Source organism: Acartia tonsa, chromosome 10, assembly GCF_053477335.1.
Source record: "Acartia tonsa isolate MP-2025a chromosome 10, ASM5347733v1, whole genome shotgun sequence".
In the NCBI taxonomy this organism is placed as follows: domain Eukaryota; kingdom Metazoa; phylum Arthropoda; class Copepoda; order Calanoida; family Acartiidae; genus Acartia; species Acartia tonsa.
The window spans coordinates 22,225,638-22,253,632 of record NC_137269.1 but is presented as its reverse complement, the minus strand read 5'-3'; the positions used below and the strand labels follow the sequence as shown (position 1 = coordinate 22,253,632).

General features: G+C 34.1%; 1 protein-coding gene across 7 annotated transcripts in view; it reads left to right on the top strand.

Moving 5' to 3' along the window:
* Window positions 1-25,640, top strand: part of tou (bromodomain adjacent to zinc finger domain 2B toutatis) — a 30,746-nt gene extending 5,106 nt beyond the window's left edge. The window contains exons 6-43 of one of the 7 annotated variants that reach the window (XR_013883014.1): window positions 738-854; window positions 1,564-1,634; window positions 2,271-2,345; window positions 3,253-3,434; window positions 4,568-4,632; window positions 5,196-5,304; window positions 5,524-5,611; window positions 7,632-7,759; window positions 8,007-8,091; window positions 9,228-9,311; window positions 10,090-10,203; window positions 11,008-11,196; window positions 11,607-11,716; window positions 12,043-12,155; window positions 12,547-12,614; window positions 13,006-13,113; window positions 13,472-13,579; window positions 13,894-14,076; window positions 14,787-14,864; window positions 15,599-15,718; window positions 15,928-16,152; window positions 16,540-16,679; window positions 16,819-17,269; window positions 17,762-17,854; window positions 18,152-18,303; window positions 18,716-18,841; window positions 18,966-19,072; window positions 19,497-19,576; window positions 19,935-20,018; window positions 20,443-20,691; window positions 20,939-21,096; window positions 21,331-21,608; window positions 21,930-22,039; window positions 22,327-22,356; window positions 22,545-22,859; window positions 23,029-23,279; window positions 23,471-23,694; window positions 23,958-25,640. Coding sequence is in view for 3 of the 7 variants with exons in the window: in XM_080173987.1 (XP_080030113.1) it covers window positions 738-854; window positions 1,564-1,634; window positions 2,271-2,345; window positions 3,253-3,434; window positions 4,568-4,632; window positions 5,196-5,304; window positions 5,524-5,611; window positions 7,632-7,759; window positions 8,007-8,091; window positions 9,228-9,311; window positions 10,090-10,203; window positions 11,008-11,196; window positions 11,607-11,716; window positions 12,043-12,155; window positions 12,547-12,614; window positions 13,006-13,113; window positions 13,472-13,579; window positions 13,894-14,076; window positions 14,787-14,864; window positions 15,599-15,718; window positions 15,928-16,152; window positions 16,540-16,679; window positions 16,819-17,269; window positions 17,762-17,854; window positions 18,152-18,303; window positions 18,716-18,841; window positions 18,966-19,072; window positions 19,497-19,576; window positions 19,935-20,018; window positions 20,443-20,691; window positions 20,939-21,096; window positions 21,331-21,608; window positions 21,930-22,039; window positions 22,327-22,356; window positions 22,545-22,859; window positions 23,029-23,279; window positions 23,471-23,642 (5,216 nt within the window). In the remaining 4 variants the exon portion in view is untranslated. Of the gene's footprint in view, window positions 1-737; window positions 855-1,563; window positions 1,635-2,270; window positions 2,346-3,252; window positions 3,435-4,567; window positions 4,633-5,195; window positions 5,305-5,523; window positions 5,612-7,631; window positions 7,760-8,006; window positions 8,092-9,227; window positions 9,312-10,089; window positions 10,204-11,007; window positions 11,197-11,606; window positions 11,717-12,042; window positions 12,156-12,546; window positions 12,615-13,005; window positions 13,114-13,471; window positions 13,580-13,893; window positions 14,077-14,786; window positions 14,865-15,598; window positions 15,719-15,927; window positions 16,153-16,539; window positions 16,680-16,818; window positions 17,270-17,761; window positions 17,855-18,151; window positions 18,304-18,715; window positions 18,842-18,965; window positions 19,073-19,496; window positions 19,577-19,934; window positions 20,019-20,442; window positions 20,692-20,938; window positions 21,097-21,330; window positions 21,609-21,929; window positions 22,040-22,326; window positions 22,357-22,544; window positions 22,860-23,028; window positions 23,280-23,470 lie in introns of all 7 variants that reach the window. The other 6 variants (XR_013883012.1, XR_013883016.1, XR_013883015.1 and 3 more) reach the window with 6 other exon arrangements.
* The last annotated feature ends 2,355 nt before the right edge of the window (window positions 25,641-27,995 follow it).

Below are 27,995 nucleotides of genomic sequence, written 5' to 3'. Positions count from 1 at the left end.
CATTGTTTTTGATTTATTTTAGTTATTTGCTACCCTTATTAGATACCCTCTTAATCCTACAGATAACAATCCCATAGCTTTCTTAGCCTTTCCAATCGCATTTTCTCTTTAAAATTTGAAGAAACTTATTTAAAGACATTAAAATTTTACGATATGTTTGTCCTAATTATCACACCAACAATTGAAGTACCAAGGTCCGTGCTGACAGACATACCAATTATGATAATTTTAAAGTAGCTTTACTGTAAACATACAAAATATAAAAAAAAACATTGACAAAAAAAGCTTTTTAAAGTTTTATCAAGCGAAGTCTAACATATGTCTAGGTATGCGAGGCATAATATTGTATCTTCCTAACATAGTAGAACTCTACCTACACTAACACACTTGTATTTATTTAATACGAGTCAGAATTGCACTTTTATTTATTTTTTGTTAGTAAAATCTTTTCATTTTTAATTTAGCATCTTATTGACATTTTCTCAAACTTCCAGTGTAATCGATTGATAAAGAAACTTTCAAAACATTTACTGTTTATTTTACTGTGTAAAGTTCATGATTGTGCCAGGCCTGTTTAAGCGCAAAGACATTCCTCTAATTTTATTAGCTCTGAACTTCTTTTTTCAACAAGTGAAGTTTATCGGTTATCGGAATAAAGATATTTAAAAATTATCCAGGCCTTTTGCAAATAATTTTTCTATGACAACGTGGTTATAGATAATCAAATTATGTTTTAGACGGAGGATTGGACCTCTCTCGGAGCGGGTTTGGGAAGGGAGGGGACCAGAACGGAGAGTCTCCCCTCAACCTGTCCACCAAATCTGATCTACTCTCCAAGAAATCTCAAGAATTTGGTGAGAATAAATTCTTTAAAGATGTTGGAATTGTTTGGTTCAGAAATTTGTACAGTTTGTTTTCTTTTTTTCAAAACGTGTACCTGTACATTATTATTCAAATTTCTATGGTTTTTTTTCTAACGCCAGTTTAAAAAACATTCGAATACAAAGCCCCTAGATGTTGGGATTGCAGTCGCTAATATATATTTTAGTAGTAAGATTTGTATTTGTTGTTCACTGTTCATTAATATCTCTATAATTTTATGGTCAGCACTATGCATAAAGGGTGTATTTCATTATTGGTCAGGTTTTTAACTATTAATACCAATTAAGAGCTATGCTAATGTCGTATGGGTGAGTTGCACCTGGACTGAACAGTCAACTTGTCAACTCAAGGCCAGACTCTTGGTCTTTCACCTCATACCCGTAATACAGTAGATTAACAGACAACCAACTCTCTGTGATGCACGACCTTTGTCTGAGAAGTCCTAACTGTGCATGGTAACGAGTTGCGCCTGTTTCGGGCCAAGGCATTCCCCCCACTCTAACTATTTACGTCGCGCATCTGACATAGTAGCAGTGGGAACCATTTTTAACGTCTTTAGTTATGACGCGGTGTCGGACCGAGATTCGAACCTAACACCTTCCCGACGACGAGCGGATGCACTACATGTTGAGCCACGGTCGCGGGTTAATTAAGAGCTATAAACTGACTCTTATATTTCAGACGGGGGTTTGTCAATTGCAGAACAAATAAGACAACAAGAATTAGCATCTCAACTTCATAAGCATTTACAGGTAAATTTAGTGCTTGGAAACTGCTGTATTTTATACCAATCACTATAATACTTTTATTTTAAGGGTTTGCAAAAAATGCACACTTTTTATAACACGAATTGCACGGCTTGTGTTAATAGTAGAATAAAAAACACGCCTATCGTTAAAAACGCTCTAGTTTTTGGAAACAGAAAAACCATCTTTGTGCTGTTTCTACTTTGGTAGCTACGTTAAAAATAAGTTTAAAGGTATGCGTGGTATTTTTCTACCATTCATACAAGCCGCACTGTTATGAGTATATGTTTTTGCACACCCTTTATATGTCTTATATTGGCAGGAATTAGCAATTAAATTCACTTTTTTGGTTAGAAAGCCCATTTATTTTAAAATCAATTAGACATTTGAAGTCTGCCAATAAACAATAAATGATGATTAACTTACTTGGTCGGACGTACAGACAATTGATATACAACTTTGGGAGAATGAATGGCTATGAAGACGGATCTAGTTAGGAAGGACTGATCGAGAGAGTATCTTCAAAGTAGATACTCTTATGTATTATTTCAGTAACACCATAGGCTTAATGTAATGTAAGCAATATCTGTTGTTTTCTTGCTATTGCTTCTCTCTTTATGAATGCATGTTTCCTTGTTTCAGCAACCAGGAAGTCTCAGTGCAATGCAAGCGCTGCTTAGTTTGGGAAGAATTCACTCAGATTCTCAAGCTAGTAAGGTAAGTGGTGCCCTAGTCTTCAGGGAGGGAGGGGACATTGGGCTGATTTTACACCAGTTCCCAAAGTCTCGTTGGCTTAACAACCTTGGGGACTTTTATTGAATTTTGATTGGTTGGTTTATTTAGTTGAATGTCCATACATCCATACATTTCAACCACTAATTGTAAACTGCAGAAGGGGTAATTTTGTGCATCATCATATTGGATGTACATAATTCATCAGCCATTGGCACCTAATCTTACAGAGACTTTTTCATACCGGCTTCCCCATAAACCTAACCTTTAAGCTTGCTAACATTGAATTTGTTCATCCAGTAGGAAGGAGAGGTGAAGGGGGTAATGTTATTTTAGCCCGCAGCAAGTTTTACTTTATTATTTACTTATAAGATCCTAGTAATAATACATATTCTTACAAATTTCTTGTAGTAAATAACTTTACTCTCTTTCATTTTCTCTCAAGATTTTAAACATTCATTTTCAATTTGAGCACATAATTCCCAAATGAATAAAAATGCACTGCAGATAAAAGTAATTTCATAAAAAAAAGTAGAAAAGTTTTTTTTATAACATTAAACAATGATGACAACATTCATTAGTAGAACATTAAATAATCACGGACAAAATGATTTATAGAATAGATGCTTATTGGCATCACTGAGAGCATTACAGACAGTATGGCAGTCAAAGCGAGTTATATATTGGATGCCTATTGGTCATTAAAAGAATAAAAAAAATTACCATTTATATAGAAAAGCAGCTAGGAAATTCACGTGACATACAGAAGGCATTAAATAGTAGATTCGATAAAATTAATGAAAACACAGCTGTTCTAACCCTATACAACTAGGAATATACGTATTTTAAACTAACATGGAAATATTTTACTTTAATCTTGAAATATTTTTAGGGTGACAAGATGAATTTCGGGTATCTGGACGGCAAATCTGGGATGGCGAGCATCCTTGCGGCCGCCAGCTCTAAGGCTGAGCAGGAGGCCATAGCTGGGCTGCTGGCCAGTGCTAGGGGAGCCATGGATGCCAATAATGACGCATTAATACCTGAACTAACCATCAGACCTGTCTACAGAAAGTAAGTGCATTTTATAATAATTTTCATTATTTGGATTTTCGCTTGTGATATTAATATTTAATCATATATCATAATTTTATGTCGATAACAAGGTTGATAATATCCATTCAAGCAAAAACATTTAAAAAAAGTTACTAACTTTTTGATATTTAAATTATTTTAGAAATTGTGACTCAAAACATTTTCATTTTATAAAAAAATACCTATTAAAGATTCCAAATTTATCCCAAATGTCTTAGGATTGTTACTTATCAAACATTTATGCTAATTTACAATAAGGGTCGTTCTAGTCAGCTTATACCAACAACGAAATTAATTAGAAAAAAATCATCATGAAACCTATACCTACGTTATTTTCAGTTATCGTTTGGGGGCAACACTTATTAGAATTGATGACCTTTTATCTTCCCCCCAATTATAATTTTAGATTTATGTCGCTTGTAGGCTATATTTTATTCCTGCGTACTGGTATTGGAATTTTTCGCCTTTAAGAATTTTTGCAACAAGAAAATAAATTTACGATGCTTTTTGGGAATTTTGGGGAAACCGCCAAGGGGGGGGGGGAAGTTCTGACACTTTTGCGTAAACGGTGATTATATGCTTTGTCTTTGGACTGAGAGGATAGGTTATTAGGGATAAAATCATTCTTATATGATGAATTTCCCCCAGATTTAAGATTTTTTGGATAGGCCTCCAGGTTCCGGAGCTCCAGGCCTCCAGGTTGTCTCTCTACAGGTAAAAATGAAAAAAAAATTTTTTTTAAAGAGTTAGATGTCAGCTTATGAGACAAAATATGTATGTTTTTTCTTCAAATATGTGAATAACAATCAAAAAGAAGTATATTTTGTTTAATAAGTTAACTTCTAACTCTTCAGAAAAAAAATCTTATTTTTAATTTTTACCTGTACAGAGACCACCTGGAGGCCTGGAGCTCCGGAACCTGGAGGCCTATCCAAAAAATCTTAAATCTGGGGGAAATTCATCATATAAAAATGATTTTATCCCTAATAGCCTATCCTCTCAGTCCAAAGACAAAGCCAATAATCACTGTTTACGCAAAAGTGTCAGAACTTCCCCCCCCCCCCCCCCCTTAATGATAAATGCAATTAAATTTAAAATATGTTATTATTTAGTAATTCTGAGAAAGATGGGGATAGTATTGCACAGCCCTCGGATGAAGAATCAAACCATGCTGATGGTAAGCTTTATATTAGTTTGAAGTAACAGAATGCCTGTATAAATGTGTCTTTCTGTTCGTAACGAAGGATTTTGCTTACCGCAGAACCGATATAATTCTCCTTTGCAGGGAAGTTTTACAAAACTAAAAAATTAAAATGATTTAGAGGTTGACTCCACTCACACTTTAAGTGCCCCCAAAGGCCTAAAGGGGCATAACCACTAGAATTAGTTAAAGAGAAACAACAAGAGTTTAAACCAATTTTCATGATGTAGTAAGTTTTAATTCAAGTATTGTACTTTTAAAAAATAAACAGGAATTAGTAAAAGATTTTTTTTTTTAACCTTACATGAATTTACTAACTAAAGAATCTGTAAGAATCTAAATGGTCAATGTTCCCTCCCTCCCTTTAATGCAGCTAGTTTGATTATCCTGATCTCCTATAAAAAGCTTACTATCTATCCTGAACAGGCTAAAACTTATTTGCCCCCACGATTAGGGGCGTGTCAACTAATTGATTTGAAAGTGGGAGATTTGTAAAATCATATAAAAACTCTAAATCTATTTATTAATAAAAATTTTAGGAGGTAAGAAAGGAGGTTCTCAGTCTCACAGTGGCAGACAGGTTGTAACAGACCCAGAAGAATTGAAGATTCCCCTACAATACGGATGGAAAAGGGAGACTACTATTAGGTAAGAAATGGGGCTTTTCCTTAAAGTGTCTAGCGAGCATTGAAAACCTCCTATTTTTAAAATAAAGAAGCGGTGTAGTTCTTTTTTCTTATGCCTAACCCTTGCGGGGTTCCCAAATATGCGGGGTTACCTTGAACCTAACCTAGCCTAACATGCGAAAACTTTATTCTTGTTTTCATTTAGATATAAATTCAAATTAATTTGATTGTTTCTCTTTAGGGAGTTGAATAAATCTGGTGTGAGGGGGGAGGTGGTGTATGTTGCCCCTTGTGGAAAGAAATTTAAACAATATCCTGACATAATTAGGGTAAGTATAGTTATTTCTCGCATCTCGCTAAAAAAAGCTGGTTTTAATCTTATGATTGTACATTTTTATATTCGTAGAAAGCTGGATATAATACGATGCTAGACATAGTTTTTTCGTATGGATGAGAACCGGTTCCTATACACCGGATTCGAATGAATACGAGAAAACACTTTATATATTATTTTTCTTTTAAATAATTGTTTGCAAAGAAGGTGTATCAACTTTTTCACTTTTTATTTAAGATAGCTAGCCGGCTCTTTTAGTAAGTAGTAGATGTAAAATTTTTCATAGAATTCAGATATGCAATCGGTTTTTTTGTAGACCTCTTATTTTTTAAGTAATTTAAGTTTTTAAAAAAAATAATTAAGTCGGTTTTAAGGTACTAAAACGCAACAAAATAAAAGAAAAAAATGGCCAGTATGAACAAAAATAGTAAGATCTTTAATTTGACACCTTACTTTTAAAATTCTGTTGAGTAATTATTGAAAAAATAAATTTTTTTAATCTCGGTTTAATAAAAACTTTAAACCTAAATATTTTATCAAACAGACATAAAAAATATGGGTTCATATATACCTTTAGAATCAGAAAAATATTACGAATCCATTCTAAGCGAAATTGAAAAAGTTTTAAAAAATTGTAATAAAAAATAAAAAAAATAAAAAGTTTATTTTAAGAATTGTAACTACTAAACTAGCCAATCACAAATCGCGAAAATTGACGAATCGCAAAGCTTAACCTATAAAGTTAACCAATAGAATTGCCAAAAAAAAAGGAGAACGTTCATACAATATATACAAAAGATACTACAATGAATATAGTGATATTACAGAACATGTAAAGAATGAAAAATTATGAACAAATATGCATCAGTCTGTTTATAAACTTCAAAACAATGCAGTTAAAAATACATTATTGTTTCTTGTGTTTAAAAAATATCTGCTACATTGCATTGTCTTTTGTTTAGGTTTTGTTCAGGTTTTATTCAAGCTAACCCTTTAAAGCCGAAAATTATGATTCTTAAAATAAACTTATATTTTTTATTTTGGTTTTATAAAAGTTTTTCAATTTTGCTTAGACTGGATTCGTATTATTTTTCTCATTCTAAAAGTATATATGAACACATACTTTTTATGCCTGTGAGAGGATATTTTTAATTTCAAAGTTTTGATTAATCCGAGGTTAACAAAATAGATTTTTTCAATAATTACTTAACAGAATTTTAAAAGTAAGGGGTCAAATTAAAGATCTTACTATTTTTGTTCATACTGGCCATTTTCTTCTTTTATTTTGTTGCGTTTTAGTACCTTAAAACCGACTTAATTATTTTTTTTAAAACTTAAATTACTTAAAAAATAAGAGGTCTACAAAAAAACCGATTGCATATCTGAATTCTATGAAAAATTTTACATCTACTACTTACTAAAAGAGCCGGCTAGCTATCTTAAATAAAAAGTGAAAAAGTTGATACAACTTCTTTTAAAAGAAAACGAACACTTAATAGATTGCATTTAGAAAAGTTACTTGTACTATAGCAAAAAAAAATTAATATCTTCTTCTGTGCTTATATTACAAAAAATTAATCATGAAAAGGACAGTTTTATCTAAAGTTTAAAATATACAGTGCATTTGTAAGTAGATGAGTAGGTCAGACGGACAGACAGGCCGCAACGTCAATTTATAATATATAATACTAGCGGCTACGCTCCTAGAGGCATCTAATGGCACTTTAAATGTTTTTTTTTTATTTCAAATATGTAATTATTTTCTATGTTGCGTTCAAGACTCTACGTAAAAAAAAAATTCGTTATTTTTTGTGATTTCTCTTGGAAAGGTGGTGGTACCCTCCCGCAAAATAGTTTTAAACCTTCCCGGGAAGCTACCCTGTTAAGGAGAACCCGATCGGTTCAGCGGTTAGCGAGATTTATCGGTACAAAGATACAAACACACAAACAGACATCCTGTTACTTTATTGTAAGGATAGTTTTCAAATATTTTCAGTTAATTTTATTTTCTTTAGTATGTTGAGAAGCACGGAATGCACCAAATAAAGCGGACACACTTCAGCTTCAGCACCAAGCTCATGGTCGGACATTTTCTCAAACCAACGGGAACTATCGACAGCGATGGCGTCGAGAAATACGACAGGTAATCAATATTTTTTTGTTTTGTTCATCAAACGTTATTGGATATATAATTACTTGGATGTTGCATTAGATTTTCATTTACTCCAATAAAATTGATACTCTCAGTTGGCTAAAATAACAATACTTTCATTTTTCCTTAGGTTTTTACTTTTTGATATCAGAAAATAATTTCAAAAATGTATCATATAAATAATAACTAAATGTTTTGTCCAATAACAACCTAAGATAAGAATAAATTAATTGTTTAGATACAAAGCAGAGGAAATGAGTGACGAGTTGGATAAAATCAGGAAGGAGAGTGGGTGGAAGCCTAGAAAACGGGGCAAATCTCAGGTGAACATTTTTAATGGATTATTATTAAGTGGGGAGGGGGGGGGGGTGGAGTTTTGACACATTTGCGTAAACCTGGTGCCTAGGCTTTATCTTTTTTCAAGTGCAAATATGAGGATTTTTTTGTTGAAAAAAAGTTTGTCTCAAATGATTCCAAATTGTTTCTTTTGGCGAGAAAAATTTCGGCGGAAGCGGCGATTCCGCCGCCGTTTCTTCATAGTTCCATGGCCATGTTGTACCTCTTTAAGGCATCTACCATGCCAAATCTCAGAGCTGTAACTGTTTGTTTAGTTGAGTTCCTTTGAGTTTTAGTTTTGATTTCAAAAGTGTCACTCCCGCCCTCTCCCTTTTCAGTTCTACACTTATATTATATTATACTATACTTATATTAACTACTTGCTTTGTTGCTTAAAAGTTACGCTACTGATATCAAAAGAACAATTCTAAAAATACGTTGAATTAGGTAATTTTTATGTTAATTAAATCATATATGATCCAAAATGCGTAATATCTTTTGATGGATACCTACTTATTTTAAAAAGATTACAAATCAATAATTTCTCTCAATTTACTGATTTAGCATTTAAATGGAGGTTAATTTCATGTATTCATTTATGTTGCATATAAAGAGATTTTTTCTAATTTTTAATTCTCAGATTAAATCTAAAATTAAAATAGCATAAAACCACTTTAGGACCTATTATGAAACTGTACTAAAATGAAGAACTCAATAGATTCTAATAGATTAAGTAGTTATCGAAAAACCCTATTATGTTATTTTAGCCATCTCCCAACCTTATTCTTCAATATACTTCCAACCGAAGGCGTGGACAGTTTTTTGTCCAAAGGGGGGGGGGGTGGGAGGGTGTATTCCTGAAGGGATGTAAAAAAGGGGGAAGGCAGGTATTTTCAGTTTTAAGGTGGGCGAATGATACCGGCACCAGATTATCATGTACTCCAATAAAGTGTAACTTGAGCTTGCTAAAACAACCTCACCCCAATCCACCCCCTATACACTATCCCATCTCCTGGATGAACAAACTACTAGCAACCTAAATTGACGACATTTTTTCTACTATCATAATATCCACGTATATACTATATCCATTCTTATGGTACTAACCCAAACGGATTTTCAGGGCGTAGGAAGGAAAAGTATTGAGGAGCACACGACCACAAGCAAAGATGACGAAGAGGCTAAATTAAATGCTGTTAAAGATCAGGTTAGAATAATTTCAACAAGTTTTTTTTTGCGGGGGGGTGGGACTGGCAATTTTTCTGAAGACTCACTGTTTCTTGTCATTGTTAATCTTGAAGATTTAATTGTATCTCGGTATTTCAAGAGCCATAATTTGGTATACTTCGTTAAATACTATTTGCATTACCCATATCCTTTAGGGAAAGGCGTGGAAGGTCAGGAATAGGGCCTAAAACCATTTTAAATTTTTCAGAAAAATACAGCCACTTCGGATCAAAATTTTCGTTTGCTTCAGACAAAATAAAAACCTTACTTCTTTATATCAAAGGAAAGGTTATTATACTCAGATAAATTGTGTTGGGGGAAGGGAGAATTACTCTTTAACCCTGGTCTTAAATTGATAGGGTAAAAAACTGCAACACCTCCTCCTAGCTAAAACTTTTTTCACATCCTCTTCTAAAATAAAAAAAATGCATATTTTTATTTATTCATTCATAAAAAGAGGCCATATTACCTTACTAAAGGTTATTATGGAAGTCATAGGTATTTTTTAACATCTAAGATTTTCTAATTTTTATATGTGTTAGTATGTCTGGCCTATGTCGTTTTAGCTTCTACATAAGCTCATCTAAAACAGACATAAGTATCATGTACATTTCACTTTAGTTGTTCAACCTGTGTTGTAGAGTGTTACTCTTCATTAACCCACACATAATATAAAATTTAAAATTTGATTGTTCAATTTCCCATCCATGATAAACTAATGGGTCTTCTAATGATCCTTAATATAAATTTAATTTTAGGTAATTCTTCAGAAGGAAGCCATAAGACTGTTGAAAGAATCAGAGAAAAAAGAAAAGGCCGAGCAATCAAAGAGAGACAAGGAAAAACAGTTTGAGGAGAAAAAGCGTAAACAGGTAGACAGACGTTGAGATAGAATTTGGGAAATTAAAAAGGAAAACCTGCAAAAATAACAAAATGCTAACATTTGTAATGAATGTATAATGTTACATATGCAATTTTTGGCAGTTTTATCTATATTAACAATTTATTTATGGAAAGAACACTAAGTAGCGGGTTTCGTCGTATTCCAACAAGCCAAAAAAGTCTAAAATAATATTTTGGGGCAAATGGAGAGGTCGTTAATTTTACGATGTGTTGCCTCCCCCCCCCCCTCCCCCCAACGACAGCTGAAAAACACGTAGAGGTTTCGTGATTTTTCCCCGAATTAATTTCGTTTTTGGTATAAGCTGCTTTTCCCCTATTTCTAGCCCTTGCGGGGAAATCATAAACATATGTCTAACCTAGAATAACCTACCAAAAACTACTGTCGAAATACGAGGAAACCTTCTACTTCTATGATTTAATAGTTATTTCTCGTATCGTATTATAAACGGCTTTCCGCGGATATAGAGTGTACAATTATAAGATTAAAACTAGTTTTTTTAGCCCCGAGGTGCCGGAGGCACCGGCTAAAAAAACTGGTTTAATCTTATGATTGTACATTTCTATATTTGTAGAAAGCTGGATATAATACGATGCTAGACATGGTTTTTTCGTATGGATGAGAACCGGTTCCTATCCACCGGATTCGAATGAATACGAGAAAATCTATTAATAAACAGAAATGTTACACTTATAAATAAGTGGCTTAGTCAGACAGATGGATTTACGAAAATTAAAGAGAATGTATGCTACTTAAACAGATGTTTGAACTATAGGAGGAACAAATACGTGCCAAACAGGAGGAAAAGATGAAAAAGTTGCGCGACATTGAGCTGAAGAAACAACAAGCCGCCATTTTGAAGGAGCAGGACAAAGAGAGAAGGCGGGAACACATGGTCATTATTAGACAACTAGAAAATAAAAAGAGGAATGAGGAAAGAAAGAAAAAGATTGAGGATTTGAAGGTAAGAAAATATTTTTTTTATTTGCTGATCTACTTATGCCTAAATCCTTATGTAAAATTAGAAAATTAGAAGAAAAAATTATTAGTGAACAACAAACATTGAGCTAAAGGAAAATCTAAAGTCTTAACAAAAATATCAGAGTTAGGAAGTCAGGCAATCATTCAGTGAGGGAAAGGAATGTTTTAGGTTGCGCATAGAATAGGTAACAACCAATTACAAATGTCAGTGATTCCGACAAACAAAATAAGAAAAAAATTTCCAAAACCTACTCCCTTCTCCCCCCCCCCCCCTTCTTACCCACTTTTCTTTAGTTACAACACAAACATGTATCCAAATTTTCAGCAATTTCAAATCAAATGGAATTTATTTGCTGAATCCCAGCCCCTGGTAATACCTTATTTTTATGAAAGGTTGAGAGAGAGAAGGAGGCGAAACGTAAAGTTGAGGCAAGAAGAATAGAAATTGAAATTGGACAAGAGCTGAAGAGACCCATAGAAGATATGGCTTTGACACAAGACAAGTAAGTCTTAACAATTTAGCTTTGCTTAAAATAAACCCTTAGAGTGAACGACCTTTAAAGCACTCGTTACACTATTCGCTGGATATTGAGAAGGAAACAACTGATTGTAAATGATTCTCCTAAACTTTATAAACTCGTTCTGTCATTTGTAAAGAATGTATGTGAAAATTGAGCACAATGTAAAATTCTTCAAGTTTTCCTCAAATATATTTATCCACCTATGCAATGCAGTAGTAATTTTCATTAGTATATAATTCGGGGGGGAATTAATTTATCGTACAATGTTCTATACCTGTATCCTGGATGATAACCTGATTATTTTGCAGGCCCTTGCCAGAAATAGGACGTGTACCTGGACTGGAGCTGACTGGAGATGAATTTGCCAACCTTCTCATGGTATTCGAGTTCATACACAACTTTGGAGAAACTTTGAATTTTGGTAAGTTCAATGTCATCACATTTTTTAGTAGCGAGGCTACTCGTTGATTCCTTGTGTCCGTAATTCGACTCGGTTTATTTTCACAGCTGTAATTGAAAATAGACAGATGATTATTTTTACAAAGAATCTCTAATCCAGTGAGCATCTAGTTTGTAATTTACTTGTTCCGTCGGTCTGTCTGTCATGTACTAAGTAACACATGTTTTTACGAAGAATCTCTATTCCAGTGAGCATCTACTTTGTAATTTACTTGTTTCGTCGGTCTGTCTGGCAGAAATTGAAGACTGATTTTTTTTATAAAAAAAACATTACTGAACATTACGACTGAACTTGTAATTTTTTGTCGGTTTATCTGTAATGCTCTGTTGACAAACAAACAACCTTTTTTCAGATATGGAAGCAATACCTTCCCTCGATGTATTCCAATCAGCCATTTTGAATCATTCCCCTGACGCAGAGGTAAAACAAGTTTTACTTACCTGATCTTTACCCCTATCATCCCCTTAATAGCGAAAAGATAATAGATTTTTCTTCCATTGTTCTTCTTTTATTTTTCAATTCTACATACATTTTTGTATTCTTTTAGAAATCTATATTCTTTGTTTTCTTATAAAGCAATAGCGGCTACACCCCTAGCTTCTAGGGGTTCTATATTCTGTGGGGCTAGAGAAATAGCTTTAAACTATCAAAGACTTAAATCTGTAAACAAAATAGCCTAAAACCACCACAGGACCTATATGAAGCTAAATAGAGATCTCAATCGGTTCAGTAGTAGACAAAAAAACTTAATTTGTTTATATAATAGGTTATTTGTGCTCCTAATACTTAAATAATAAAAGGTAATATTTAGGATGAGTTGATAGGTATCCTAGTTCACCTAGTCATGGTTTGCGTCGAGGACCCAGGAGTGCCCAATCCTTTAAAACAGCTAACTCTACTTGGACAAAATCTAAGACAGGTAAGGCCAATCCTTAAAAATTTAACAGGTTTTTCTCATTTAAAAATCACATAAGTTGGTAACAACTTCAAACGATTTTTTAATCTATTTACTTGTTTCGACTTAAACTATTAAATAATTATGATTTGACATAGATATTTCGTGTTCTTTTGACTTTTGAAAAGTGTTTGACGAATTCCCCATTTTTAATTATTTTTAAATTACTATGAAACAAGGTAATCAAATGAAACAAGACAATTAATGCAAAAATAAGACTGTAAAAGTATAAAAATAATGACGCTTATATTATGGAAGATTTCTTAAAATTTCAAATAATTTTAAAACTATAATAGACAAAAAATAAGGTAACTTTGTGCAGGTTGAAGTGACCGCTGGTAATATAAGCGAGGTGTTGCGTATTTTCTTGCGTGCACGCGCCCAACAAGAGATCAAGCTACACCACAATCTTTCACCACCAGAACCTAAGGTGATTTTAAATGTAAAATCTTTGAAATAAAATAACAGGGTGTCTGTCTTGTGTGTCTGTAGCTATATATCACGCTAACCGTTATGAGTTTTCTTTAAAGAGAAGCTATTATGTCCTTGGAAGGTTTATAATTATTTGGGGGTTGGGTACCACCCTCCCAAGAGAAATTCTCCCCCCCCCGAAAGAATTGAAGGAATTGATTTCACAGTGTCTTTTCCCTAATTTTTTGAATTTGTAGATAATTTGATTATGCATAGGTATTTAATATTTTTAATAATTTTTATTAAAATTTAAATTAATACAAAAAAATATAGGATAAGAAAGAGGCAAGCCTGGGACCCTTCCTACATGCGGACGCGGAATACCTAGGCGTCCTGGCCGACAACACGACCTGGCAGATGGCCGAGTGGGTCAAGGACAAGCCATACCTGGCCCTGAACCCCAGACAGAAGACGGACATCCTGGCCTACCTCTGCAACGAGTTGCTCAATAATAAGGTGTGTTTTGTTTTAAGACATTTGCATAAGATAATAAACAAAATAACTTGTTCTGTAAAGTAAACTTGTTGGTTGAAAAGTTGGGACACTGTTAGTTTTACTTTTTAGTCAATTAATGAGAGAATTTGTACAATTTGCTGTCCAATGTACCCTTCTTTCCTAGTTTTACTACATTGCTAGCTTCAATAAAACCTGTACAGCCGTTTAGATAATATTATTGGACTTATGCATACAGTTGTTCTCTGGGATCAAAAGGGATAAGACAATGCCCTAGAAATATATATATTCCCAATGATGAAACACAAAATTACTACTTCTGATGATTAAAATTAGTTTGACTCTAACCTTAATGAACCAACTAATCAACATTAGATAAACTTTGGAGACCTGTCCCCTCTCCCCCTCCTCCCTGGTTGCTCTTGTGTTTATGGTTATTTCTAATTTTAATCTTTATTTTTAAGATACTTGCCATATCATTTTGTACGTATTATATGTTGGGTAAAGATAATTTTGATTTGATTCATATTGTGACTTTGAAAATATAAAATTAAAAGTAAGATTTAAATTAAACTTAAACTTAAATTGATCAGTAAGGTTGCGAATGGATAGCTATGTATTGGTTTGTCTAAAAAATTTTGGATTTGTTTATATTTTAGGCATATTTTTCATATTTAAGCATATCTATGCATAAATTTGAATTATTATTTTAGGCTGTAGTGAACCAGATAGAGAACACAGTAGAAAATATACAGGTTGTCAAGAGAAAGAAACTTATCTGTGAAAACAAGGTAATTATCCACACCTATAAAAATTTAGAATATCTTCAGAATTATTGGCCGAAAAGTTTGGTCAGTTTTAAAAACTAACAAATTAAGATTTAACAACAGTACCTAAAGTTTTAAGCACCTTAGAAAGAACCTTGTCTACTAAATTTAGGTACAATTGTAATTTACAGACCAATGTCCCCTTCCTCACTGGATTTACCACATATAATATTACTGTATTACAAATTACTGTTTTTTTCTGATTTTATTTTAAGTTACAGTGTCAATTTTGAAATATTTATGAAGGTTTTTCTGTAAAATTAATTTTAAATGTAATTTTATTTCACAAAATAGATTATTTTTATATTTATCCAACTTGTAAATTAGACACTTGAAATATTTAGGTACCTAAATTTTTTAGAAGTATTTTATTATTTTTTTGTATTTGTTAATATTTTAGTTTAATAAAAGTCCAAATTTACTTGATATTTGTGCATTTTAAGTAGCGTAGCTACTTTGTATTTAGTATATGTATGTCCGTCATAATTGACTCCCGTCCCATCATAACATATATTAAAATCTCCCTTGTTTTTTGTTGCATTTAGAAAATTTGAACAAAATAAAAATCAAACACCAAAATAAAAAAAAATATTTATCTAAAGAGAATTTCATATTCAACGGTATAAACTAAGATTTTTTTTATTGCTTATTGCATATTAGTTCATGCCATAATTTAATTTTATCTTTCATTATTTTAGGTCAAAAAGCTAAAGATTTTGCACCACCGAAAATATAAGTTTAAAGCCGAGATTGGAAGGTTGGAGGAGAACACAAACGCGAGTAATATCAGTTTTGATACAACTATCACTGAAGATAGGGTAAGAATAGATTCATTCAATTCAGATATTGAAATTTTAAGAATTATTTTAAATACTACAAAAAAACTTTATTGAGAGAATCCTCTTAAAAATATCAGAAGCTTCACTTATATAGCAAATCGTGCAAAAAAAGTTTTAATACAGAAATTTTTATAATTCATTACTTTAAGACATGAATATTCTTGTTCTATAATATTTTATTTATTCAGGATGATTCTATGTCTGCCATGTCTGACTCGAATACAATGACCAGCACAGCGACCACGCCATCAGCGGTCAGCACTGGTGGCAGGAGGGGAGGCAAGAAGAAAAAGGGAGGCCGCGGCGGGGGTAAGGGAAAGAAAGAGGAGGCTGGAGACGATAGTGAGGGGGAAGTAGGGGGCAAGGATGCTCCCAGTGATGGGGAAGAGGAAGAGGATGAAGAAGAGGATAAGGTAAGGGGAAGGTTGAGTAAATGGAAACTGTTATTGTGTCTCATGCAGACTCAGAGGTATCGGAAACAGGATGTAAAGAAATAGCTTGTGGTAAAGAAATACCTTGTGGTATTTACTCCACGTCGTGACATTAGATGAACAGTTAGATGAATGGCCTGAATATTGAATTATTTTGACGGTTTTTACTTTGCTTTGAAATAACTAATCTAAAAAATACATAAGACAAAATGTTCAAATGAGATATCATAAATTCAATGTTCATTAGCTTATTATCTAACAAAGAAAAAACTTAATTTTAAAACAAAAATCAAAGGAACATATAGGACAATTGCGCTCTCAAATGTTTGCATTTTCAAGGCATTTTTTGTGACGTAAATATTTGACTAGGAGGAGGAAGGTGAGCTGAGCGCGGAGGACCTGCAGAAGAAGATTGAGAAGGTGGCCAGGTTAGCCAGGAAGAGGGAGGAGGAGTTCAACTTTGCCAACAACAGTCTCAGGGCTACAGATCTGGGCCAGGATAGATACAGGTACAATTTCAATAACAATATTTTTGGTGCTTTCCCACAGAGTACTTGTCGAGCACTCAACTTTAAACAAACACGAAAAACGCTTTCTTAAACTATGCTTTACTAAGAGAATTTAGTATTTTGAGTATAATTTTTTTAGACGAAAATATTGGAGTTTTGCACATGTCGGCGGCATTTGGGTTGAAAGTCTGGAATCTGGCGACCATGAAGAATATAAAATCAACCAAGCCAACCCTAACACAACCACAGTAGTTGGTTTTGATGACATCAAAGCTGAAACCAAAGATGGCGTGAAGCCCGAACTGCTTCTCAACGGCGACGGGCCACCGGCAAAAAAGCTGAAACTGTACGAAAAACTGGAAAACAAAGAGAATGTCAAAGATTTTCTCATTCCTGACACCAAAAAGGATATCATTGAGGTTATTGGTACATCCAAAAAAGAATCTGTGATTAAGAAGAATGAGTTGATAGCGCCCCGACCTAAAGTGACACCTAGCGGAGAGAGAATGAACTTGTTTAATCACACAGCATATTTCAACATGACTCTCTCAGAGTCGGTCATTAATGGAAGTCTTTCAAATCAAAATACAGTAAGTAAAATACATTAATTGTATACTAGTAGGCGTAAGATTGGGATGTAGATTAATTAAAAAACCATTGTCCTCTCCCTCCCCAATTCTTATACTGTTTTGCTTATTAATCTATTAAATTGTGAAAAATATTTGGAAGGAGTCAAAAATATTGTTTCAAACATCTTTTAAACCTTTTGTTTTGTTATTAAGCCTTTTGAAACTAAACAAATAAGGCTTTTACATTTTCCATCAGTTAATGAAAACTGAATGGTTTCTTGTCATTTAGATCATCCTTAAAAACAGCTTAAACTGTCTCCCTTAGTTATTTTTCATTTGATTTTCAAACCCGTGTAAATTTTTGTCGTTTTATTTAATTTGTAAACATAAAATGAACATAAGAGTCGAACAGTTTGCCATTCTTAAAATCTTAAAAGACATAAGGTTCTATGGATACTAATCTTGTTTGAGAATATTTTTGACTTTCTGAAGATAATTTTAAATCAATTTTAGGATAATCAAACCTTTGGAATAGCTCGTGTAAACATGGAGACAGATAATAATGAACAGGAAAAACCTTGGTTCAATCTTGCTGCATCCTCACAGGTAAGAATGGCTGGGAAACCGATTAATATCCGCTGGATTAGAGCCGGTTCTCTCAGCAATATTAAAAAATCATGTATAGCATCGTATTACAGACAATTTTCCAAGATAACCAAAATATTAATCATAAAATTACTACCAGTTTTGTTAGCCCGGGTCTTCGGCCTCTCGGGTGTAACAAAACTTAAACTTAAAAGATAATTTATTTTAAAATCCGCGAAAAGCTGTCTATAATACAATGCGATAAATAACTAATATATACCTTAAAGAAATTTTTAGAATCAATATTTTTTGTTTTAGGATATAATGTCCTTGGTTAATGGAAGCAGTGGGGAGCCAGACTACCACCCTGGACGTCCAGAGGAACAGGTTGATCCTATGGTTCCATACCTGGCCAGCCTACACAAACAGCTGGAGGAAGTCAAACAGAGGAACACCTGCTCCAACATTGGGTAAATAATAAAAAATATTTTTCTTCTTAAAGCACTCTTTTAGATATAATCCACGATTTTGGTTCGAATCTCGGTTCAACCGCTTCATAACTAAAGAGTTAAAATGTAGCTCATACTCTTTCAGGTGCGAGATATAAATAGTTAAAATAGAGAGAATGCCTTGGCCTAAAACAGACGCGACTCATTACCTTACATTGTTGGGACCTTCAGATAGAGGTCGTGCAATCAAAGGGTTGGTTGTCTGATGATCGTTTGACTGTATAATCGCTAACCAAGATTTGGTTCAGAGATAAACCAAAATAAGTTCTCACGGAGTATTCCGTCCTTTTTAGGCTATTATATCCTATACTATACAGTATACATACATCTTAAAATTATGAAATAAGTATACATGTATCTCTTCTGTATTTAGGGCCATACCTGAAGACAAGAGCCATGGGTGGTGGAAGCTGGACCAGGACCAGGATCTGGCAAAACTGGAGGCCAACCTGGTGCACAGAGGAATTAGGGAACAAAATTTACATACCAACATTAGACGGTAAGAAGATTTATTAAAAAGTTTATGGTCGTTAGGATAATTGACTATTTTTTTCTCAATTATTAACGAAGTTCAAACTTGTATAAGACATTGTCCTTTGAACTAACTTTAGCTGTTATTTTAGTGGATTTGAAATAATCCAAGAGTCAACGCACAAGCTTCCCTTGAAAGAGCTGGAGTTGACCACAACAGCGGACCAAGATGAGGCTATCTGGCCAAGAGTCATTACAGGTAATTTTAAAAGTTCATACAAATGTAATGTTACAGAATCACTGAATTTCGCACCTTTAGAACTGAGGGGAAATGACATTTTTTTATGTTTATATTTTTAATTGGATATGAAATTATTACAAAATTGTAATAGTAGGACAACAGATCTATAGTATAGATGTATAAACAGACAACTACCTCCTTCTTTTTCAAGACCTCTTTCGTCTGCTTCTAAATTATTTTCTGCTATTTGGCTGTGTTTATATAAGCGACACCATTGGTGGATTTTCAATGACCCAATAGAAGGGTTGCACGAGGTGGTATCGATGGGGAGATAGTTAGTTAACCCTTTCTCTCTCTAGTGTTTTACTCTAATAGTTGGACTTAATTTTACTTTTATTATTTTGTCTAAGAATACTAACAAAGCTTTATTGTTTGTTTGCAGGTGTCCCAAGCACTTATCCTGTTGCTGCCAGTGTCAACTCCCTGTCACCAAGCGCCCCACTGGGCACCTGGTCAAGACAGGTACACACTACACAATTAATCTATCTCTAACATAATACACTGGTACCCAAAGTTTTAAAACCACATTATCTCATTCGTTGTCACTAAAACTAAAACTGGGTAATGTGATTGAATTGGTTTCCTGAATAGTGGTGTTCAAAGTTTTCAACCAATCAATTAATTTACAGAATGCTTAGTTATGGCAACCCGAAGTTTTGAAACTATGTTATTTTATTCGTTGTCACTAAACATTAGGTAATTTTATTGAACTTTGATTGTTTGGTTCCCTGCATAGTGATGTTCAAACTTTATAACGGGAAAAAAATTGTGTTATTCCCTGGTCTACAAATATGAAAATAATTGCCTAATTATTCACCAGGTGGCACTGCGTGTAGAGAAGATGATTCTGGAACAAATAGAAGGTCTGGAGGATAAGGTGGCATCTGCCTCCATGCAAGTACCGGTAAGTTTTGTCAAGATTATCTAGTTAAGCTAGAGAATCGTCAGCTTGTATGGGGATGCACCCAAGAATATTAATTTAATTAACAGACAACTAACCCTTTTATTGCACGACCTTTGGCACAAAGTCCTAACTGTGTATTGTAATAAGTTGCGGCAGTAGGGTTGACAAAAATAAGGCACGATTTTAAAAAAAAATGAATGTACCTAATGAAGTTCATAAAACTGAACAGTGTATGTACTTTCTATTAAATGTATGTACTTATATCATCTTGTTCGAATTAATGTAATAGTGAATGAATGTCCAGTGAAATGGAAAAACATCTGGAACGTTTTTTTTTGTTGAGAAAAGGTTGGTCATTTTATAACTTCTTAGATTTGGAGAGAAAATCTTTTCTACAAAATTACTTTACATTGAAAATGTTCAGGGTTGGAAAGTACCAGACCGTCTGTTGTCAGACACCCTCAAACTGCGGCCAAGCTGCGAAGAAGACGCGGAAAACGACCCCGAGTCTGTCAACGTTGTCGAAGTCTGCCGCCAGCGTCTTCTGGAGCTTGAGGCGGCTGTAGAACGGCGGTATTTGAAAGCGCCGCTGGGTAACAGCAGGATTGCTTCCCTGCAAAGCATTGCTGCCCTATCTGAAAAGTCAAAATTGGAAGAATCTCTGGATGAAAAGGTTTGTACTTTATTATTCAGGGAGGGAGGGGACATTGGGCTTTATATTACACTAGTCCCCACAGTTTTATAATAACGTTTTCTTATTGAATTATGATTGCTTAGTTCATTGAGATGAGTGTCCATAGGTTTCAACCACTATTTATTAACCAAATTTAAAAAAATAGAATTTGACCCACAAATACTGCATTTAAAAAAAAATGTTTTTATTGCTGCACTACTTAAGAACACAATTATCCTTGTTTTAGATGGAAGAAGGGGAAGATAATAAGGAGAACAAGGACGACACCGAGGCACCAGAGGATAATAGTGATGAAAACAAGGAGAATCTTGATAAGGCTAATAATCAAAGTGTAGCAGAGAGGGAAAATGATGATGCTAAAAAGAAAGATTCTGAAGGAAATAGGTAGGAATTGATTTTTTTAAAATTCTTTCATGCAATGATTAGAATTAAGGCACAAACATAGACATTATATTACTTTGTTAATAAGGATAATATTACTTTACAATATTCTATCCTTAAAGCAAAAGATTTATTTTATATGGTTCAATTCCATGTTTAATATTGACAAAACTACGACAAATTAGATTAAATAGCTCTAGGCAAATTTTATTCAAATTCTAATTTTTTATATTTCAGCATAACACGTGGCCTGCTATCCTGGCGTACAGCTGTTGAAACAGCCACCAACACCTCGCAGCTGGCCCTGGCCTACCAACAGCTGGAGAGCAGCATTGCCTGGGACAAGAGCATCATGAAGGCGCGCTGCCAATTCTGCCACGGCGAGCAGGACGAGGACGCGCTGCTGCTGTGCGACAGCTGCGACAAGGCGTTCCATATGTACTGTTTTAAGCCAGAGTTGGAGAGTGTACCGGATGGAGACTGGTACTGCTGGGAATGTGTCAATAAAGCAACAGGTAATACTACTATAGTTCATAGATATATTTGCCAAGTGTCTTGATGAAGGTACCGAGTTCGACGTAATTTCAAACCTGACCACAATATTATGTACATTTTAAGTTGTTTACTGTTGTTGTGTTCGACACTTGAGACAGAGAGGCAGGGAATGTATTAAAATTTTCTTGAATCAACATAACTCCAAATCAAAGCGTAAGAGGGGTGTGGTGAAAGACTGACGTGTTGATTAAATCTTAAAGTTCCTCAACCCTCTAGAGTAAAACTGAATTTGCTAGGATTTGTTTATTACCTACTCGAAAATCTGAATTATTTTTGTATAGGACTACGCCATTGCCTGGTGTGTGGGAACGAGAATGAGGAGAACATAATTCTTTGTAGCACTTGTCCAAGAGCATATCATACAAATTGTATCACCCCTCACATGTCAAAGGTAATTCTTGTTAGTAGAGCAGCTTATATATCAATAGTGTATGACTTAGCTTGACACCCCCCTTGGCTGGTGTAGGTGGTGTTTCAGAAGGGTGGACACCTAAGATGGTGCATTAAACCCCTAAATTTTGCCAGGGGGTGAATACACTCCCTTCTTTACGCCTCTGGATTTGAATATTTTTTATAAAAATTTAGATGATGGCCTTATTGGTACCAATGCAAAAAAAATCTTTCATTTTCGAATTCCTTGCTTATTTCCAAATGCAAATTAGATTTTGTTTATTTTAGACACTTGATAATATAATGGAGGTTGAAAAGGTTAGTTAGCTGTGTGTGTGTAATATACCAATATCCATTTGTGTTATCTTACTTTCCTGGATGATATTGTACATTATTCAAAGTATTATAAGTTCTATCCAACTTTTTTTTTTGGTGTTTTATTTTGTTCTTTTGTTGTGTTACACTGTTAATCATAGTAAAGTCTAAATATTAATAAATTTTCAAAGGTACCACGTGGCAAGTGGAGTTGTCCGGGGTGTTCAAACAAAAGCCCGCGAAAAAACAACAAAGCAGCGCGGGGTGCGCGCATTCAGCAACAACGGCCACGCACTCCTACCCCTGAACCAGAGCCAGAACAGGAAGAAGAGATGGAGGAACAGTCAGAAGAACAGTCAGTTGTTGAGGCAGAGAAAGAGGATGAAACACCGGAGCCGCCGCCAGTGGCAGATGATAAAGAGGAACCTGCCCCAGAGCCGGTTTCTGAACCAGCTGTTACTGAGAAAAAACCGATGACAAGGAAGAAATCTTCTAGAGCAACAAAGGTATTTTATAAGTTTATAAAAAAAATTAACCTACACCCCTTTCTCCCCCACCACCCCTGACTTATTTACAGGTATATGGAAACGAAAGGGGGGTGGGGGATGGTCACAATGTTTTTATTGATTTTTTTGCAGGATTATTATGTCCTTCTAATTACATTAAAATATCTAGGCTGAAAAGGCAGCCGCAGCCGCTGAAAAGGCTGCCGCAGAAAAGGCAGCCGTAGCCGCAGAAAAGGAAAAAGAGAGGGATCCTGACAAAGACCTTGGGATCTGTGTGACTGTAATCACCGAGTTGGCCGGCCATGATGAGAGCTGGCCCTTTATCAACCCAGTGAACACAAAGCAGTTCCCAACATATAAGAAGATTATTAAGCATCCTATGGATATTACAACTGTCAGGCGAAAGCTTAATGATGGAGTGTAAGTTTTTTTCTTTGTTGATTTCAGATGGATAGGGACAGAAGGGGTACATGGTTGGTTATCATTGTGTTTTTGAACCACAAATCATAATGTCAAGAAGTAGCATATTGTTATTAACTTATTGTTCTTATTTTATTTTTTTATTATGTAGATTCCACCTTCTAGATTTTAATAAAAAAAATATCTATCAGGTACAAAAGCCGGGATGATTTCTACGCCGACGTTCTTCTCATCTTTACCAACTGCAAGCGGTTCAACGAGGACGACAGCCCCGTGGGCAGGGCGGGCCAGCTCATGAAGAAATTCTTTGAATCAAGATGGACAGAGTTATTATCTGGTAACAGTATGGAAGTGGATTCCTAAGTTTCATAAAGATCAAAATAGTAAATATGCTCAAATCATGTTTTTTAAACGGGTAGTTCTATGAAGACAATAAAAAAATTTTGTTGCAAATAATAGGTACCTATTTAGTTAAAAGATATCATTGATAGTGATTACTGAGCATTAAAAAAACATTTTTTTATCAGAATAGATAGGTATTTATGAAAGCTAATTTCTATTTCACTATTTTTTTCCATTGATATCGAAGCATTTTATTTTACTTTGAAAAAGATGCCAGGTTTATTCATTTTTCATGGAGCTATCCCTGTATATTTTTTGTTTACATCTAATTATAAGTATAAATGTTGAGCTTTTTTGTTTATTTTTCATCGTTTGACCTGAAGCCAAAATATAGATATACTTTACAGTATAATTCTAAAGCCAGTTATTTTTTAAATGCAGTTCAAATTACCAGTCAATGAGAGCATAAAAAAAGTATTAGAATTTATAATAAAAATGCTCATTTAATTTTCTGCCAAGTTATTACTCTGTTGTTCGTACTGCTTTCAATGTATTTATTATTGTTAAGGTTTAATTTATTTTAAAATGTCAACAACAAAAATATAAAAAGTTGGAATATTGAAAATTTGACTTTTTTTCAATCTACCTCGATGTAAAGTAAACTAAATTTGAATGGACAAGATAAAAACATAAAATTACAACTTTCATATGTTTCTAGGTGTTTTTTCTACAAATAAACAGCAAAAATTACATATGTACCAAATTTCAAAAACTTGAAACCTCTAAAATTTAAAAGTAACAATAGTCCAAGTAAATAATTCATAAATAGACTTTTCATTCCTTTTATCTTCACATGCTTGTACTTTTTTTTCCGGTAAAAACTACTTAAAATGTATTTCTGCATACTATGCTGTGATGATAATCAACTTAAAAATGTTCACCTAAGATAACTTTTGCAATATCGTGCTTAATATAAAAGGCTATCACACATTTACTTTATTAATTTGGAAGATTTTTGTGGTTTGTTTGCCTTAAAAATTGCGCATTTTTGCATTATAAGCTTGGACATTGATCAATTGACTGGTATTTAAAAGTCTATTTTAGTTTTAACTTTTAGGTTGCACAGATTATTAAAGTTTTAGTGTGATACCAAAAATAAAATAATGCAAATTAACGCATTTTTAATGCAACTTTCATCATCTTGTCATGTATTATAATTATGATTAATGCATATATTTATTTAAGGAGACCCAATGTATTTTTGTCGTGTTTAAGTACAAATCACTTTAATTAAAACATTCGACCGGAACTCTATGACCTAGTACCAAAACTTCGTATAATTTAAAAGGCATACCTAATCTTTGTTTTAATACGGCCTTGTTTCTCTACTTAACCACAACAAAATCCATGGTCCCTCAAATATATGATTCTGTGTTTTTTTTTTTAACAAATTGTATATTTCTGATTTTTTCTTTCTGCGCTTCACTACCTATTAATACCAGTTGCAATTTTGTATTTGCCACCACAATAACAGTCTTATCCCAAATAATACAGCATAACAATCATTAAAAGTCATTAGAGTCCGTTATATATAATATATATTTGTGGATTAAGGGATGTGGCCTGAATTTGGCAAGCGTATTAGAATATGTATTTCTGTGTATTCGTTGTATCGTCGCCACACCCTGGATCAACTATTTGTTGTATTATTATTCTTCTGCTGTGAAAATTTGCTATTGTGATACTTTTTTTGTTCATCTAATCGTATATCTATGTGAACTCACCTCGCTGTCGTCGCCACCTGGCGCCAATTTTCTGGACTAAAATTCTTTTTTTCTGTAGTACTATGCGGCTGACACCTGTTGGCTCTTTTGTGTACTTAAAATTATGAGAAGTACTATGTGTGTGTATATTTGTTAATTTACTATTTCTGTAATTGTAGAAATATTAAAGACCTGAATAAAAATTGTATTATCTCAAAATAATGAAAATTATAACAATATATGTGGGAAAAAATTATATTATGTTTTTATTTGATGAATTAGTAAATCTACTCTATAACTTGCTTTGTTTTCATTACATAAAGCCGCGCGTGAAATGTGAATTACTCAGCTGTAATTTAAGATATACAGCTGATATTTTATGTGAAGATTCTCCATTACAATTAAAAATCTGTATGAAAATATCTTCATTTATCGTTTAAGCTCAGCATTAATGTTGAAGAAATTCAAATACCTCGGCTTATTTATAAAATGAATCTACCAAATAATAACTCTTTCCTTTTTTTTTTGTAAAATGTTTCAGTCATTCACTATTTATTGATGCTGTCATCAGGCAACCTTTCTCAGCCACCCTTAGCCTAAATCGCAGCTCGGCTCAGCCACTGAAAGAAAAAAGGCAACTCGAAAGATTAGCAATCAAATTTCAAATTCGCCCACCCGAAGCCTCACTTCACTAAGAAACACAAAGTCTCATTCATCCGCAGCCACCGGACCAAGTGGCTTTTTAGCAGCTATACCCTCTAAAATCCCAAAGTGAAACAGCTTAGACAAAATAAAAACAGCTTCAGCAAATAACCGCATGGATTTGGGAAAGCTGGGCAGTTTGGAGAAAGAATCAGCCGCAACCACCTTCTGCCACAGTTAGTTTAAGCTGTAGCAAGTCATATTAACCCACAGCCCAAGTTGCATTCAGCCGCAGTCGCGCGGTTGCCGAACTATTTTTGTCTGCTTTTAATCATCTAGGGAATTTCAAATTTTAGGAGAAGTGTATTTCTTTTCTGGTATTTGAACAAAGATGATCAACATCTATAAGTACATAAAACAAAGAATAAATGATAAATTTTGGTCAGTTGATAAATATGTAATAATTCGTCTCAAATAGCGTTGCCCGTATCTATACAACAAAATCAGTTCTGTCTGCAAAAATTTCCTTGTTAATTTAGACGAAAAATGGGGTCAGATGGACTATCTAGATATACTATGTCTATTAGATAAACATTATCTTGGAGATTCTCAGAGCTGCTCTATAATATGTAGACAGAAGCAAGGGACCGTATACACCTTCCTGCATGAAATAACACCCCTCGTGTTATTTGTATTACACCCTCATTGTTCTTTGTTTCAAAAATCGCAAACGGGTGTCAAAATTTTCAGTTGCGCATCGAGCATATTCCTGCCAAAACCCTATGCACTTCACGCCCCTAGCATTAAACTGGGACATCTTAATTTATAGTAGGAGTTAAACATAGCTATAAAAAAATAATGTTCGCCAGGGACGTCCAAGGGAAGGGAGGGGGTAAAGGGCTGATTACCCCCCACCCCCAAACACGAATTTAGGCACCCCCAAAATTTTTAGAATTTTTTTTATTTTACCTCCCCCCCCCCCCTATAAAATTTACCCCAGCCTTAAAGGAGGGGTTATTTACCCCCCTAAAAATAAATAATCCCTAAAAAATTGTTTACTTTCACATATTGAAACCTTTCTTAGGGCAATTTAGCTTGGCAGGCTACCAGGGTGGTGGTACCCTCCCCAAAACTAGTTAAAAACCTTACAAGGACATATTAGAAGCTAATTTTTACATTATGAAATTACCACCTCTAAAAATTTTAACCCGGGGGTAAATTTTTTGGGGTTACGGAGAAATAACCCCTTCCTCATACAGATTATGGGGGGGGGGGGTAATTACCCTCTCCCAAGGTAAAATTTTTTTTGAAAGGGAGTTAATAAATTTTAATCACGCTTTGTGGGCAATTTTACAACCTCAAATTAAAAAGCTTGAACTCCCTTGATGTTCGCCCCATCTATAATACAAAGTAGCTTGATGTCTGTCCGTCTGTCTGAAGCTTAAGATCTCGGTAACCACTGAGCCGATTGGATTCGGGGTATATTTTATTAGTCCTGTGGTGGTTTTAAGCTATTTTCTTTGTAGGGGGGGGGGGGGGCTAGAGGCTAGGGGCGAATCCGCTAGAACAATAAAGTGATATACAAATCAAGAACTTAATTTTAATTCAGTCCTTGAGGAGACAAAAAATAATACTTTACTTTGTCAAAGATTAAAGATCTACAACGCAACCATAAATCAGGGGAGGTAATTACCCCCCCCCTCTCAATTTAAAAAAAAAATTGGGGGGGGGGGGGGGTTAAAAATTTCATCCCTCTTCGCGCGACATTATACCTCCACCCCCCCCCCCCCCCCAAATACAAAATACCCTCCAAACTTACAAAATTCCCCCCCCCCAAAAAAAAAAAATTTAAAAGCTTGCAATGGACGCCCTTTATGTTCTTCCCATGTTATATAAAGCTCCATGAAATGAAGAACTCAATTTCAATTCAGTCCTTGGGGAGACAAAAAAAATTACTGTGTAAAAGATT